This window comes from Dromiciops gliroides, chromosome 4 (assembly GCF_019393635.1).
Source record: "Dromiciops gliroides isolate mDroGli1 chromosome 4, mDroGli1.pri, whole genome shotgun sequence".
In the NCBI taxonomy this organism is placed as follows: Eukaryota; Metazoa; Chordata; class Mammalia; order Microbiotheria; family Microbiotheriidae; genus Dromiciops; species Dromiciops gliroides.
Genome location: NC_057864.1, coordinates 94,609,246 through 94,622,183, shown reverse-complemented (window position 1 = coordinate 94,622,183; position 12,938 = coordinate 94,609,246). Strand labels below are relative to the sequence as shown.

Here is a 12,938-nt window from a genome sequence, read left to right as displayed (position 1 = left end):
AGAAAAGCCAAACTGGTTTGTCAATTTTAACAAAATTATGTTTTGCATTTTTAGTAAAATAAAAGGTGATTGTGATGCAGTGCCTCATTGTGGAAGAAGAATATATTTTTTAAATAACCAAATCATTTATTCAGCTTGGATAAAATAATTTTTGACCTGTAATGTAGACTCTTTTCTGTTTCTCACAGAAAGGACCCTGGAAATCTTGTTAATGAACTACCAGAATAACAGCTTGAAAACTTGCATTATGTCAAAGAAAAAAAATAATACTCTACTCTCTAGATGTCTAAAGCAACATATTCTTCTGCCCTAACTTCCATGCTCTTAGACATTTCTCTCCTCAAGATGATTTGAAGTAACATTTATAGGCAACTTGAAGGATGGTCATAATGTGATAAAATACAGAATTGGCTTAATGTTCTACAATAGTCACTACTCAGTTCCATCCTTGACCTCTCCCCTCAGGAACTGAAAAAGCTTTCTTCCTGTGATCAATATTTTAACATTGGGGCGGCTAGGTGGCACAGTGGATAAAGCACCGGCCCTGGATTCAGGAGTTCCTGAGTTCAAATCCAGCCTCAGACACTTGACACTTACTAGCTGTGTGACCTTGGGCAAGTCACTTAACCCCCATTGCCCCACAAAAAAAAATTAATTAAAAGAAAGAAAGAAATATTTTAACATTGAATGCAAAAAAGGATTCCCCATCTCCCATTATTTATGTCTCAGTGCCAGTCACTTTGGGGGAGTGGAGAAGTAATGATCTTACCTAAAGAAGATAAGTTTGATTATAACCTTTGATTTCCTGCTACCTTAGACTTTGTTCTATTTACTTTCCTAAAGGGAAAAGTCTAAAAAGGGTTTTAGGCTAGAGAAATGATTATTTCTCATTATTTTCAGTAGAACTAAAAGGAGTTTTTTAGTATGCTTCCTCAACTGTTCTATAATATGACCATATTAAAAAGTTACAGCTCACTTTCTGATATATATATATATATATATATATATGCGCATATATATTCTTATATTTTAGATAGCCCCATCATTGTCAGTTCAATATACATTCTTATCTACACTATAGTTATGGTTTTTTGTGTTTTGTTTTTTCTTTTAGTGAGGCAGTTGGGGTTAAGTGACTTGCCCAGGGTCACACAGCTAGTAAGTGTTAAGTGTCTGAGGCTGAATTTGAACTCAGGTACTCCTGATTCCAGGGCCAGTGCTCTATCCATTGCGCCACCTAGCTGCCCCACTATAGTTATGTTTTTAAGAACAGTTTTCTATCTTTATGAAGTAACAAAGTGGCTACCATTAGAATGGTTTTCATTATTAAATAATTAGTTATTTGGGGGCCCATGCCACCCTTCATAAAAGTCATGATTTCTTGATGGTTAATAGTTGAAATTTGCTTTTTGTTGTACCTCTGCATCACAATTAATTACACATTTATCAAGCACCTACAATGTTTCTGTCCCTATGTTTGCTAAGTTTCTTATTATGTTATATTTGTTAATAATAGCAATAGTTTTACATAGACTTGATACTTTACACAGCACTCTGCTGACCACAATTGTGTGAAATAGGTTATAAACACAGTATTATCCTTATTTTACAAATGAAGCTCATGTAGTGCATAAAAGGCACTTGACTGACATCATATGCCACTTAAAGGCAGAGCTGGAATACAGAACCCACTGCCTTGTATTTCTGTATTGGATCATATTGGATCATATTTTAATATTGTACAATTAACAGTAAATAATGAACATGACACGCATGTTTTTCTGTTCCAGTTTATTGATGGTCGACTGGCAAAGCTAAATGCAGGAAGAGGGTTCTCTGATGTATTTGAAGAAGAGATCACTTCAGGTGGCTTCTGTGGAGGTATAGATGAATTTGGAATAATTATTTACTTAAAGTTATTTTATTTTTAAATTTTTAACTTTTAAAAATTCTATTTCACAAGCACTTTATGACACTGGCGTTCTTAAAAGAGTAATATTTATTTTGACTGGTGTCTAGATTCTCTGACTTTACCAATTGCATGACTTAGGGCACTTAATTTCACTTCTATAAATCTTGGTTTCTCCAAATTTTATATAAGAAAGAGTTATTTCAATGATTTGTATGTTCCCTTTCAACTCTAAATTCCATGGGCTATCATCTATTTCATCCCAAAATAATTTGTTTTAGTTGCATTTACAATGAACTTAATTTTATGAAGAATTCCTTTGCGAATTACCAAAACCTATACAAAATAACAATGCAATTTTACATAGGGCTGCCAGGGCCTGGACTCAGGAAGACTCCTCTTTGTGAGTTCAAATCTGGCCTTAGACACTTATTAGCTGTGTGACCCTGACAAATCACTTAACCCTATTTGGCTTAGTTTTCTCATTTATAAAATGAGCTGGAGAAGGAAATGGTAAGCCACTCTTTGCCAACAAGACTCCAAATGGAGTCATGAAGAGCGGAATACAACTGAAATGACTGAACAGCAATAGCAATTTTATATGTATTCTTTAATCTTGAGAGTTTAAGGAGGGGCACCTAGGTGGCACAGTGGATAAAGCATCAGCCCTGGCGTCAGGAGGACCTGAGTTCTAATCCAGCCTCAGATACTTGACACTTACTAGCTGTGTGACCCTGGGCAAATCACTTAACCCTCATTGAACTGCCCCCCTCTCCCCCAAAAAAGAGTTTAAGGATTATCTAGCATAAGCTAGGGGTAACTCAAAAGATTATATTTTAGCCAGTATCATAACAGTCTTCAGAATTTTCAGAACATTATAGCAGGTTAAAAGATTTATTAAGCTATACATAATAACATACTGTTGCTTGTTCTTTTGAAAGAATTGCAGCCATTAATTTAATAGAAAGCTGAATATTATTCTTGATGAGATTATACATGTAAATAGTTTAATCATCTTTTTTTGGGGGGTGGGGGGGGGCAATGAGGGTTAAGTGACTTGCCCAGGGTCACACAGTTAGTGTTAAGTGTCTCAGGCCAGGTTTGAACTCCTGTCCTCCTGAATCCTGGGCTGGTGCTTTATCCACTGTACCACCCAGCTGCCCCCAATAGTTTAATCATCCTGAAGTAAAATTTATCACATAAATACAAGTTTCAGTATGTATTAATCACATAGTTGCACATAACTTTGTTTTCTTTAGGCCCTTGAGATATTCTCTGGGCCATGAAAATGTTGAAATAATGTGACCACTGAGATGGATTTGGCAAATTAATCTAAATCTTAAAGGACTTTTCTCCATTACAATTAGAATATCATATTGGCAACATTGAACTTGGAGGGCAAAGTTAGTTTCCTTGACTCAGCAGTGATGAATGTAGTATCATCTTGCCAGTCTATATTCATAAGTAAAGATTTAGCTTCAATGGAAATTGTGTGTTAAAATGTGGCTTTTCTACTTTTCAACTCAGACAAGCTGAATTTTGTCAGCTCGTGGACAAATTGCTGAAGGCATATATTCAGTATTTACATAACTGCTGTCTCATTATCATTATGACCTGTGGGGTTGGCAGAGTGTGTGGAATTGAAAATGACATCTTGTGACAGTAATGTGGTAGAACTATGATCCTTTTTATAGTTTAAGCCTATCGATTTTATTATTGGTCCATAGTCCTCTGTAATAGATGCTTTCAGAGAGATCACTAAAACTTTTAAGTAAATTTGTTATTATTGAAAAATAAAAGTATTAACTAATATATGAATTGGGTAAATCTGTGTCTTAAGTGTAATCCAGTCTAAAATAATCTATTATTCTTTATAAAAAAGAAAATAATTTGGATTTGGATTTTATTCATAGTAGTCAGAAAAAAGAATATTTGTTAAGCAAGAAATTAAGGGTGCAGAACAAAACATTTTAAATATCATGCCTGAATTATTTCTACTCTTAAAAAGAGGCAAAACGAGTTTAATTGCTATCAATTTTTTTTAAACTGAACAATTCTGATAATGAATTGGATCTTTCTAGACCATTTTTGTCCATAAAAATTAAAAGACAAGGATGCTTTTTTGAGAACCTTGCATGTAGTTCCAAAACATTCAAGCTTGAAAACTTTGTTAGCCCTCTTATAAGAAGGAGCTATCATGAAATAGGTTAAGTAAAGAGGTGATTTAGAGCGTTAAACATAATAGACTTATATAGCAGTTGATTTTATAAATTTCAGTCATTGTTTTAAATGGCCGTGTTAAACATGGAAGAGGTGCTATTTAAAATCATATGCCATAAGGGAGTCAGATTTGTCTTTACGTTGACTTTTCCAAGATAAATCATTCATTTAGGAAACAAGGGAAGTTAGTAGTTGGTCATCAAACAATAATTGCTGCTTCCTTAGACTATTATCCTAAATATTTAAATTCAAGCAAATTGTTTCTATGAATACCTGTACTATTGATGTAAATATTCACTAAATCTAAAGAAACAATTAGTTGCTGCTTAAGAAAATTTAGGATAGCAGCTATTTCTCCTTTTCCTCACCTTTGAAAACATATTCTTTCATTGTTCTTGATTTTAATGCTCCTTTATCTAGGAAAATGCAAATAAAAATAAAATGTAAATAGGTCTTCTTATTATGATTCTAATTATTTTAATTCATTCCTTAATATGACAGAGGAGAGAATATTCATACTTGAGTATAGAATTACAAAGCCAAAAGCCTTTCTTTGCAAATGTAGGGCTTCTCCTCACTTTAAAAAGTGATCATTGGCCTTATTCTTTATAAGCACTTGTGAAGCCCACTGTACAACTCTATATCTGATCTGGCTTTAGTCATAAATCAACTGAAGGAAAACAAATTTGTCATATGTTAACCTCACCCTAGCTTAGTGTCATATACAAATGTAATTTAAATGTTGTTTAAATGGATATTAGGAATATACAAATTAAAGAACTCTTGAAAAGTAGTTATGATTAGAATTATCCCAGGTAGAAATTAATGGAATGAGTCCTCATTGGAAAGTTGAGAGTGATAAAAAAAGATAGCAGAAAACCAAAGTGAAAAAAACCACACCACAGTTTGGCTATATAAAAGATATGACAAGACATATCATAGTCAGAAAAGGTAATTGTCATATTGTGCAACTGGAAACATATTTTTTCACTTAAAATTATCATTAAAAGTAATACTCTCCAGAGAAAGAACTGATATTGAATGAACACAGACTGAAGCATGCTACTTTGCATTTTCTTTTTTTTTTACTTTAGTCTTTTTATATAAAATGCCTAATATGGTAATGTTTATAAAAAAAGTAATACTCTGGGGGCGGCTAGGTGGCACAGTGGATAAAGCACCGGCCCTGGATTCAGGAGTGCCTGGGTTCAAGTCCAGCCTCAGACACTTGACACTTGCTGGCTTTGTGACCCTGGGCAAGTCCAAGACCAACCCCATTGCCCCGCAAAAAACAACAACAACAACAACAACAAAACAAACAAACAAAAAGTAATACTCTTACATCTAAGTATATTATTCATTCTTAGCTTTAGAATAAAGATATATTTTCAGTTAAATTTCATATCATTTTACCTAGCCACAGATTTTTCTTTATGACATGATTTTTCCCTCATTATTTCTTTTAGATTTGTTGTTTTTTTCCCCCACATTTTATTTATTAACTAATGTGCCAAAGTTTAAAGGAGTGTAAGCTAATCTTAATCTTTTAGTGACATGTATAAAGCTCATGAACATTTACTGGGACAACTCTCATGAAATTTTTGTAAGCGATTATTTAGGCAAACAATTCAAAATAAATTAATCTCTTCTTGTATTAATAAATTGTAATTATATTAAAATAAGGATTTAAGAGGTGTTTTATGTGGAGAGAAAATTGTGGTAATGTATAAATGTGTTTATAAATACTGTAATCCTTTTAAAAACCCAGCTTTATCAGTAAATAAAGTCACTTAGAGTTGTTGACTACTTTTAGTGAACCACTATTAGCTGGTAGCTGTCTCTTCTCAAAATATTACTTAGGAGTCGCTAGGTACTTTTATCCCTTCCCTTTGTTATGCTTTTAGAAAAGACATGTAAGAGAAACTAGATTATGAAGCCTATTGATATCTGCATCCTTAATTTGTATACAATTTTATGTCACAAGATTTTAGCCTTAGAAATTGTCATATGACTACCACCAACAAACATGTGCATGTGTTTAGTAACAGCTATTGTAACAGCTGTTTTCTCACTGCTTATATTTAGTTTTCAAATGAACATTTTTTTCTTTCAGAAACAAATTTCTGAAAGAAATATGATGGATATATATGTGCATGTTCATTTATGTGAGGTTCATAATAAGTGGTTCTGAAAGAACAAAAATTCGACCATTGCTTGAAGGGAGCAAAAAAAAAATTCTGAAATTGTTAAAAATTAAAGAATTTATTTGGCTACCCCAGTGTATACAATTACTACTGTAGATAAATAGGATTTACCTATTAAAATCCTAGAAATTATACTCCATAATTGCTTGGATCTAGGATTTGTGGTAAAATATAATTAATGATTCATCCTTTTATATTCTAGGAAACTCAAGATCTTACCAGCAATGGATGCACACAGTCAAGGTAATAATATATATATATATATATATATATATATACACACATTTAAAATGTTTTGGGGATGTTTAAAGGAAAATTAGGGATAATCAGTTCCATATATCTATGAAGTTTGAAATATATAATTGCTTTTCTTTCAAAAGAATTATTTTGCAAATCAGTACACTTCAGCATATCTTTTGTTTCCTAATATTTATATAGATACTTTTACATTTAAAGTGTTTTTATACACAGAATGAATGCATTTTGAAAAACATATTATGTCTCCCAGTTTGGCCAAGGAGTTCTCTAACTTTGTCATGCTGCGTAATCCCATAAATGTGGGTTAGATATTACAGTGAGATTCAATATTTATCACTGGTAGCAAGCAGGTAAATGTTTTTATAATAGACTAACTTGAACCTAACAGAGGATTTCTTGTATAATATTAAAATAGTTGATAATGGTAGTGTTTAATTTTATAAACATTTGAAATATAATAACCATAATCCATTATGCCACTTAAGTATATACTGATATATATGTATGTGCTGATATTGATATACACATATATGTATATCTTGTCTCGTTTGTAAATGAAATATAATTATAAATTGTTTATATTTCATGTATGTGATTATTAACTGATTCAGGGCCTATTTGCCTTTTTAATTATGATATCTAAATCTTATCATGTTTTTATATGGTTTTTGTTGTTGTTACAGAAGGGAAGTGCATTATTTAATACAGCAGTGACCAAAGCAACCCCTGCCGTACGAACAGCATATAAATTTGTAAGCTCTTTTCATTTCTTAAAATTAAAAAATTAATTCATAAGTAAGAAACTGGTGAAAAAACAATATTTTTAAAATAAATTTTTATATTAACTAATAAGAAAGTTAACCTTACTAAAATTTTCGTCATAATTCTCAGCCTAAATGATATTTGAATTTTTTAAGCATAAGAGTTTTGGAACTTAACAGAAATTCATTCTAGATTGGTTTTCTCCTGCCAGATCAGGAAGAATGTATATGTTTACTGAATTGTCTAGGGTCAAAAACCAGGACCATACTAGAACTCTAGTTGTATTTTCACCATGTTACATTGATTCATTCATATTAGATATGGTGAAACCTAATGGGTCAATGTCTGTCAGTTTTAAATAAAAGTTATGAAATAACTAAGTTTTATACCATTTGAAAAATCATGTAACATTAATGTATAGAAATAAGTAAACACATAATTTAATTCTTCTCACATAAAATTTAAAATTCAGTTAAGGCTCATTTTTATAAGAAATTACCCTTGCTTTTATTTCTAATTCCTCCATGTATTCTTCAGTCTAGCTACTCTGGCCTCTTGCTCTTCCTCAGACAAGATCTTCCATCTTCTATTCCTATGCCTTTACACTGGCTATCTGTCTTTCCTGGCATGATCTTTTCCCTCAACTTTGCCTCTTAGTTTTCCTGGCCTCCTTAAAGACTCAGCTGAAATCATACTTTCTACAGGATGCTTTTCCCAGTCCTCCCACTTGCTAATGCCTTCTGTGAGCTTACCTTTTATCTATTCTGTATCTTATATGTATCTAGTAATTTACATATTGTGTCTCCCATTATAATGCCTTAAAAAAAATTCCCAGTTCTTAATGCAGTGCCTACACATAATTAAACACTTAATAGATTCTTGTTGTCTAACTGCCTCAGAAACCTTTCTAGCAGTTGTTTTGCCATATACTTATTTTTCCTCTCTACCTAATTATAGTGATATTTTTATTTGACTCATCATATTAGCCAATATGAGATATTGGCTAATGTCATTTTTGGAAATAAATATTTTAATACAGGAAAGGGGAAGAGCAAGAAGAGAATAAGCATTTCTACAGTGTCTACTACATATCAGGCAGTATGCTATAATCACTTTACAAATATTTCATTTTATCCTCATGACATTCCTGCAAGGTAGGTGCTGTTGTTGTACCCAACAGTTTAGAAAACTGAGAAAAACAGAATTTAAGTGACTTGTCCAGGGTCACACAGCTAGTGCCTAAGGCTGAATTTGACCTCAGGTCTTCCTCATTCCAGGCCCACTGTTCTATTTATTGTACTCCCCAGCAAAATCAGGAGCCCAGTGATGAGGCTGCTGCAATAGTCCAGGTCAGAAATATAGAAAGAACACTTAATTGTGTTCTCCAGTATGAAAGCCTAAGCAAGTTAAATGTTGCCATTGCTGAAATTTATATCCGAATAGAGTAAAACTACTCACTTATTAGTTAGTCAGTCAGCGAACATTTATTAAACACCTAATCTGTGCTTCGCATTGTGTGAAATGCTGAGGATACAAAAAGAGAAAAAAGGAAGTTCTTGCCCTGAAGGAGCTCACAGTCTAATGGAGCATTATACAAACATATTATACATATACTAACATACTATATATGTCTTGGATATATATATATATATATATATATATATATATATATATAACTTGGACAAATTGTGTTACATGCCTGAAATTTGAGTTCACAGTCCATCTACTTAATATATAATTTTCATTTTTTTCATGACTCACTCTTTGAATGGAACTAAAATAGACCTTTTTTATTCTCTAGGCAAAGAATCATGCTAAACAAGGAATAAAAGAAGTAAAGAGTAAACTAAAACACAGGGTATGTCATAGAGTTTTTCTTTCATCTAACCTTGCATTTGCATTAGTTTGAAGCTTATACTTTTACATTATATTATACATATTTTACATTACATTATACATATACATTATACATTAGTTTGAAGCTTATACAAATCACATGAGATTTGTGTTTTTAATGACTTTTGAAATATGCTTAACCCTTTGTTCAATAATACATTTTCATAACAAGCCCTCAGGCAGCTAAGTGTCATTCTATATGCATTTACTGAATAATCTCTTTATTGTTTGCACGTTTTATCATTGGACAACAGAGGTTTTTAAAGTTACTTTAAGGCATGTATGTTTTCATAAAGTTGACTGTCTTGATATCACAATAGAAGTTTTTGCTTCAAGCTGAGAGTTTAAAAGGTAAGGGTCTTTGGTTTAGGATTAACTCAGATATATTTGCTCTTACATCGCCTTTACAGAGTTAGTTATGTTAAGCTGGGCAATGCTTTCAATTTTCCAAAGGCAGAATTAATTTTATATATTCTGAACAGTTTCTTAGATTACTGTATTCTCTAAATTTCTACTCTGTTCAGAAGGGAAACACTGTTAGTACTGTTTAATATTTTCCCTGTTATTAGAGATAAAGGTGAACATGTTATGTTTAAAATAAAATTTACTTAAATTATTAAACATTTACAAAACTCACTTTGAAACCTGTTGCCTTCATGAAAAATGCATTTCGGTTTTTTACTGGAAAAATCCTGTAATTTTTTTCAGCCAGTTTTATAGTAGTTATATTCATTGTAGGTCCTACCTTTTCATCCCTTTTTAAAAAAAAAATAGGTTAATATGTAAAATAAGCAGTAAAACTATCTCTTTCTATAGGAAAATGAAGAAGACTATGGATCTTGCTCTGGTTCTGTACAGTATACACCACTTTACACATTGCACAGTGAAAAAAGTGGGAAGCTGGAAAAGCATAAACTAGCACAGGTAAGGCTTAGAATATTTACTTGAAATTTTTAAAAACACATAATTTGTCTTCATTTTTATATTGTTTTAGAATGATTTATTGTTCACTTTTTTTTTCGGGGGGTGGGGCTGGGCAGCAATGGTTAGGTGACTTGCCCAGGGTCACATAGCCAGTAAGTATGAAGTGTCTGAAACTGGATTTGAACTCGGGTTCTCTTGAATCCATAGCCAATGATTCATCCACTAGGCCACCTAGCTGCCCCTATTGTTCACTTTTTGACCAGGTAACAAATACTTCTTTTCTTTTTTTTTTTTTTTTTGGCAGGGCAATGAGGGTTAAGTGACTTGCTCAGGGTCACACAGCTAGTAAGTGTTAAGTGTCTGGGGCCAAATTTGAACTCAGATCCTCCTCAATCCAGGGCTGGTGTTTTATCCACTGCACCACCTAGCTGCCCCCACAAATGTTTCACTTTTATATAGTACTGTTTATAGTCAAGAAAGTGCTGGGTTATATAGCATTCTATTTCCTTTACGTGTGCCTTTGTACAGGCTCCCACCTCTGCCTAGAATTTGCTCCATCATTTTATTTGCTTCTTAGAATATGTGACTTCCTTTAAAACTCAGCCAAAGCACAACTCTTAATCTGAGCATTTCCTGATCTCATCACTTGCGGATGCCCCCCATTACCTTGTAAATATACTTTATTTTTACTTAGGTGCATATGTTTCCCCAATTAGCAGGTAAATTTTTTTGAAGGCTGAGATTGTTTTGTTTTTGTCTTTCTATCCTTAATGCTGGGCTTAGGACAGCTAGGTGGTGCAATAGATAGAACACTGGCCCGGAAGTTAGGAGGAGCCGAGTTTAAATCTTACCTCAGACACTTTTACTAGTTGTGTGACCCTTGGGCAAGTCACTTAACCCTACCTGTCTTAAACATCAGGAACCATTTCCAGTTGTCCTGATGTATTTTGCTACTGAACCCAGATGGCTCTGGAGGAGAGAATGAAGTTGGTGACCTTGCATAGCCCTCCCTCATCTAAATCCAATTCACTGTAAGTCATGACATCACCCTGATGTCATGGTCCTCATCAAAAATGAAGGACAAACAACAACAACAAAAACTGCTAGACTAGTACCTGGCACATAATAGACACTTAATAATTGCATTTTGATTGATTATACATATTGTCTTTAAAATAAGTGTATGTGCTTATCTATATATACACATTTATGAAGAGACTTTTTAGAATGGGAAACATATTCTATAAAAGGACAAAACAGAAATTTGTACATTTAGTCATGACTGTAATATAACCTAATGAGGATAGAAAAGGATTTTAAAGTCCATTTTCCCAAAAAATTTAATGGGTCTTAAGTAATTAGAAGTAGAGAAAATGGATTTCCTTTCGGGATGGCCTAGTCCAGAGCTGTCAAACACACAGCCTATGACACTTCCAAGTGCCCCAAACTAGATTAAAATGTCACTGGAAAATACTTAACAAAATAAATAAAAATACAATAAAGCATAGATAATACCACACTTTAAAACTTAAGTCAATATGTGACCTGCAGGAATCCTCATGTATAATGTAGGGGCTCCCATTTTTATTTGAATTTGATGCCACTGATCTAGTCTGCAATGTGATTAATAAGTTTTAAATTATTCCTTTTAACAAGATCACTTAAATGTGAAGAACAAATTTTCTTTGTAACCCTCAAAGGGGTCTACAATTAAAAGAATTAAATGCAGAGAAATATGTTAGAAATAAAAAATTTTAAATAAAAAAGTTACTCCTTTGTCACCAAAATATCATATAGTTATTATCTTCTTATTTCATATTTTTATAACAATGTAAATGTAAAATCAGATTACTGCTTTATGTCTTCTAGTCTATATCTTCTAGCTTTTCAAAAGTGCTATGACAGAGAAAATAAAATTGGGTTGCATACTACAAATTATTTTTTCATATCTAGTCTGAATCTCTGATGATTTTGTATCATGTGATAACATGTTATAGCTCAGATTGCATCTATTACTAGTAAATAAATTAAAAAGTAACACCTTATTTAAGATTCCACTCTTGGAAAGCTCTAGTTTACAAGATCTATTTCTTTCTGACATGAGTACTAAATTTTCCCCTTTACAATTTCCACCCAGTTTTCCTAGTTCTCACTTCAGGGTCTCAAAATAAGTCTAATCTTTCTAATACATGACAACTTTTCAAAGACTTGTGCAACTCTCATGAGCTCTGAGTCTTTTTTTCTACAAGCCAAAGAGCTCCACTTCCATAAGGTGTCACCTACATTTTGGAGTGCCAGCCCTCTCACTCCTATTTCCTCAGAGTTAACATGAAGACCTAGGCTTTAGTCACATGAGATAGACTATATCTACTAAATACCTGGGTAGTCTTGGAAGAAGCAATGAAAGTGAAAACCCATGAGAGGGCAGCTAGGTGGCACAGTGGATAAAGCACCAGCTTTAGATTCAGGAGGACCTGAGTTCAAATTCTGCCTCAGACATTTGATACTTACTAGCTGTGTGACCCTGGGAAAGCCACTTAACCCCCATTGCCCCACAAAAAAAAAAAAAAAAAGAAAGAAAGAAAACACATGAGAACATGGCTATGATTGTAGATAGTGAAGTGACTGTTACAAAGTAGAGTGAGTGAAAGATAACACTAGGGAAAGAAGAATATCTTCCTCCTTCCCCTAGGAAGGCCCTGTTCCTGAACCTTAGCTGACTAAAATTGTCAGATATTTGGTTTACTAAAAGCACTAAATATTCA

At 32.9% G+C, this 12,938-nt stretch overlaps 1 protein-coding gene across 2 annotated transcripts in view; it reads left to right on the top strand.

Annotated features, from left to right (window-relative positions):
- Positions 1-12,938, top strand: part of DENND1B (DENN domain containing 1B) — a 327,844-nt gene that overhangs the window by 290,539 nt on the left and 24,367 nt on the right. For both annotated transcript variants that reach the window (XM_043962753.1, XM_043962752.1), the window contains 5 exons: positions 1,791-1,881; positions 6,536-6,576; positions 7,275-7,343; positions 9,155-9,211; positions 10,066-10,173. In XM_043962753.1, the coding sequence (XP_043818688.1) occupies positions 1,791-1,881; positions 6,536-6,576; positions 7,275-7,343; positions 9,155-9,211; positions 10,066-10,173 (366 nt within the window). The remainder of the gene's footprint in view (positions 1-1,790; positions 1,882-6,535; positions 6,577-7,274; positions 7,344-9,154; positions 9,212-10,065; positions 10,174-12,938) is intronic.